Genomic DNA, 4,734 nt, shown 5'->3' with positions numbered 1-4,734 from the left:
GGGGGGGGGGGGGGATCGGCGCATGAGGGGCGGCCCCGCCACCGACGCCAGAACTGCCGACGAGCCGGATGCCCATTCGCCAATTGCCCGACTCCCGGAAGCCGACAGGCAGGCGCAATAACCACATATAACCGCACACACACACCACGGGGAGGGGACATTCCTCAGCATTCGAATGCGCCCAATCCAGCGATCCCTGTCATCGATCATAGGAGATGATGAGCCGAGTGGGAATGTCGTGCCGTGCGATCGGGGCCCGGGGGGCCCAGGGGGGGGGGGGGGGGCGCGGGGCCGCCCGGCCACCCGGAGGCCGACTCCCGCGTACCGACGACCCATGTGTACAATCTTTGGCGTGCATTCGCTCGCGGGCCCGCCCGGGGGGCATGGGCACACCGGCAGACCGGCGCACTGGCCAGCGGGCACATGCAGGCGGGTGCACGCACGCACGCACGCCCAGTGTGAGAGGCGCGCACACACGCCGCCGACACATGCGCACACAAAGACGCAAAGACACACAGACACCCTGTGAGAGATGTACACGGCCCACACGCGCTGCGCAGGCCACGCCCACAGAGCGGCCCATTCGTCCGGGCAGGCGCCACCCCAGGCAGCTATAAAAGGTGCGGCCGCCTGCCCGCAGCTCGGTGTGAGCCCCCGCCATCCCCCCCCCCATTGCCGCTTTGCCTCGCCCTTTGCCCTTTGCCCGTCCCCCCCCCCGCCCCCCCGGCCCGCATCCCATCGCACTGGCGCTTGGCCGGCCTCCGTCGTCTGCGCGCAAGATGGCCACCCCTCGGCTGTGGCCAGCCCGGGCGCACCCGGCAGCCCTCCTCCGCCCGATGCTGGTCGTGGTGGCGCTGCTCGCCCTGCTTGCCAAGTCCTCGCATGGATCCAACACATCCGGGCACTTCATGCACCAGGCTCCCTTTCCCCTGTCGACCAGCACCGGCTTGGTCGGAATCTACACGCCGGCGGGCCAGCTCTCCCAGGTGGCCGTCTTCCCCAACGAGAACAGCTACCACTACCGGACCCAGGACGACTCGATGACCGACTTCGAGGACTATCGCCTGGGCAGCTTCTTCCACAAGTCCAGCACACCGAAACAACGTGTCGGATACACGCCCGGTGACCTGGTGAGGATCGTCATCGCCGAGGTGCCCGGGTCCAGCGACCCGGCCGTGGTCATGTTCTTCACCACATCGGCCACCCTCTTCCAGGGGACCTATCGACTGTCCTTCCCGGATTCGGCCCGCATCCAAGCGGTCCAGGCCCAGACCATGGACCAGGTGTACCTCATGGGCGCGACGCCGGACACCTCGGCGCCCGGCTACTCGGAGCCCTACTTGGCCCTCATGAATCCCACCTACCCGACGATTCTGGATACCACCCTGCCGATGCTCCGGGAGCCGGTGAGCATTTCCCCCGGCACCGGCCGGGGCTTCTACCTGTCCAGCGAGCGGGCCCTCTACCATGTGGTGCATGCCGGGCCCCTGGACACCGACCCGGTGACCTACACGACCCAGTCCCGGCCGGAGGCCATCCTGTACATGATCACCACGCGACTGCTCAGCCGGAAGGCCGACTGCCCGGGCTCCCTGGACATGGTGCTCCTGCTGGCCAATGGCGATGTGGAGGTCTTCTCCTGCTACGACCCGGCCGGGGCCAACACCCCGACGGTGGTCTTCCGCCTGCCGGAAGGGGAGCCCACCAATGGCATCCTCCTGGCGCCCCAGGCGGCCAGTCTGCAGGAGCCCACCCAGAGCCTCTTCTACCTGGTGCAGGGGGCCCCCGGCACGCCCAGCGTGGCGTGGAAATTGATCCACCTGAATGGCAGCCTCACGTGGGAGAAGCACCGCCTGGACCAGGTGGACGTGTCCAAGGTGGAGCTGGCCCTGCTGCGCATGGGCCCGTCGGGCGCCGACGCCCGGTGGATGCTGACGCACCAGCACCATGTGCTCCTCGACCAGGCGTCCTTCGGGTGCACCACCGACAGGACCATCCGCTGTGCGGACGCCAGCCGGGCCAGCCTCGACGCCTCCGGCAGCTGGCAATGCGCCGACGGCCATGTCCTGTCGCCCCTCGTGTCGGAGAGCCACCTGTGCGCCGGCTGCGACAACGGCATGTACCTCGATCGTCCGGACGGTGCGTTTGCCCGGGACACCGGGGCTGGGCCGGGGCCTTGGCCGGCACGCTTGGACTAACACCGATTGGCCTTTCCTCTTGCCCCGCCCTCGCGCGTCCCTCTGGCCATGTTGTGGGGGCGACCGGGAAAATGAAAAATGAAAACCCCGCAGGACTGGCGCCCTTCGAGTCGACGACGCACGCCTGCAAGCCATGCCCGCAGGAAAATTGCGCCACCTGCAACGCCGACCATTGCCTCGTGTGCAAGGCCGGCCATGTGCCGGAGTACCACGACATCAGCGGGCCGATGGCCTGCGTGGCCCAATGCTCGGAAGGCTACAGCTTGAGCGCCAGCGTGTGCCTGCCCACCAACGCCCCCCGGTCGGGGGTGGCCTTCAAGGAATTCAAGACCCTCGGTTACAAGCCGGGCCCCGGGGTGCCGGGCATTGTGGGGTTCTACCGGTCGCGACTGGGCGTCAACCCGGCCACCCACCTGGCCACCATCCCGGCGGCCGACGGGTCGACCCCCCCGCCGGACAATGTGCTCCTCCTGCGGAACAACAACATTCCCTTCCTGGTGGAGGCGAACCAGGTGCACACCATCACCACCACGGAGCCGGACCATGTGGCCCTGCTGCATGGCAGCGCCTTCGGCCCCGATGAGCATGTGGTGCACATGGCCGAGGTGGGGCCCTTCACCGTGGGCAGCACCCTGCGCATGGGGCTGCTCATGCGGCTGAACACCGGGGCCCTTTTCCACGGGTGGCTGGCGTGCCCGGCGCCCGGGCCCTGCGACGTGGCCGGCCCCCTGAGCCCGACCAACATGCAGATGGCCATCCGGCAGGGGTTCACCCATTTGCCGGACGGCCGGGTGTCCGCACGCGGCCCCGGCAGCTCGACCGTCATCTTCACCCCGGACCCGGCCAACCAGGCCTTCCATGTGCAGACGTACCCGGACGTGGAAATCCTGGTTTCGCTGGCCGAGACGCCGGGGCACCCGGCGCGGTCGACCCCGGCGGCCGGCGAGTGGGCCGTCATCCAGAGGAACACCGGCGAACTTTCCCTCTGGCCGACCGGGCTCGATCTGCAGGACTCGCGTGTGGCCACCCTGGCCGGGAAGCTGGCCCAGCGGGATCCGGCGGTCAATGCCCAGGTGACGCTGATGCCGCGCGGGGGCGGACGCCAGCCGGAGCTGGTCGTCAGCCTCGTGGAGGACAGGGCATGGACGGCCTTCCGCATGCCGAGGGACATGGTGTCCGGCGGCCGGACCACCCTCCTGCCCGTGCAGGAGCAACGCCTCCTTTACCCGATGCCCAACCCCATTGGCATGGTCAATGATTTGACCATGCGCGCGCAGGCGCTGCCCTTCCCCGAGGGCGGCTTGGAGTACCCGAGCATCCTGCTGATGATGTCCGCCGAGATGGTGGCGCTCGCGGTGCTGCACTGCCCGCAGGATGACGGCCCCTGCAAGCTGAAGCTCGGGTCCTCACTCTCACGGGGCATGGCCACGAACCCGAGCCTGCGGTCGTGGGATTCGGTGGAGCTCCTGGACCCGGCCGGGCCGAGGGAGCTGGCCCGGGTGCTGGCCTTCGAAGAGGCCGGCGGCCTGATGATCATGGCGGTGGGCGATAACTGCCTCGCCGGCAGCTACCCCCGGGGGTTCGAATGCGAAGCGTGCGACCCGACGTGCGCCACGTGCGACGCGGCCGGGCCCGGGAACTGCACCAAATGCAAGACATGGATGCCGGACCAGCCGAACGTGTGCCTGGCCACCTGCCCGGCCGGGTGGTTCTCCGACACGCCCGGGTACGCGTGCGCGACCTGCCACCGGGACTGTCCCACCTGCAAGGGGAGCTCCTCGGTCGAATGCACCTCCTGCCACCCGGGGCTCTTCCTCAATACGACCGGCGCATGCAGGGAAACCTGCAATGGGTCGACGCTGAAGTGCGAAGCGGAGGGCCGGTGCGCCCCCTGCTCGAACGGCTGCGTGCAGTGTGTCTTCTCGTCGAGCCTGTCGCCGGCCGGGCTGGCCGGCGCCACGGCGGCCGGGCCTTGCGACACGACCTGCATCAAGTGCAAGCCCAAGGTCCTGCTGTCGGAGGAGGGCCTGTGCTTGGACAGCTGCAATCCCAAGTGCGACGCCTGTGCCGGCCATGTGGACTTCTGCTCCAGCTGCGCGAATTATGCCTTCATCCTGCCGGAGAGCGGCGACTGTGTGGCCTCCTGCCCGGCGGGCCGGCCGCAGTTCGGCATCGACCGCGTGTGCCTGCAGTGCGTGGACAATTGCGCGGCCTGCACCGCCCCGGGCACCGAGTCCGGGTGTGTTCGCCGCCCGGACGGGGCCTGGAACTGCCCGACGGTGCCCACCTGTGACCGGTGCGCCAGTTCGCATCTCCTGCTCGAGGGGACTTCCTGCGTGGCCGCCTGCCCGGCGAAGTACTTTGCCGATCAGGCTGCCGGCCTGTGTCGGCGCTGCCACGCGGACTGCGACGCGTCCTGCACCGGCCCCGGGGCCGATGAGTGCGTGGCTGCTCCGGGATCCGGCAGCAGCGGCGGTAGCAGCGGCAGCAGCAGCAGCGGCGGCGGCGGCGGTGGGAGCAGCGGCAGCAGCGGCGG

At 69.3% G+C, this 4,734-nt stretch overlaps 1 protein-coding gene across 1 annotated transcript in view; it reads left to right on the top strand.

Annotated features, from left to right (window-relative positions):
* Nucleotides 1-779: 779 nt before the first annotated feature.
* Nucleotides 780-4,734, top strand: part of H696_05432 (hypothetical protein) — a gene marked incomplete at both ends in the record, with an annotated part of 4,337 nt that continues 382 nt past the window's right edge. Inside the window, 2 exons of the mRNA XM_009499266.1 lie at nt 780-2,139; nt 2,292-4,638. Coding sequence (XP_009497541.1) covers nt 780-2,139; nt 2,292-4,638 — 3,707 coding nt within the window. The remainder of the gene's footprint in view (nt 2,140-2,291; nt 4,639-4,734) is intronic.

The sequence above is a fragment of the Fonticula alba genome (assembly GCF_000388065.1).
Source record: "Fonticula alba strain ATCC 38817 unplaced genomic scaffold supercont2.11, whole genome shotgun sequence".
Taxonomy (NCBI): Eukaryota; order Rotosphaerida; family Fonticulaceae; genus Fonticula; species Fonticula alba.
This window is presented reverse-complemented; position numbering and strand designations above follow the sequence as displayed.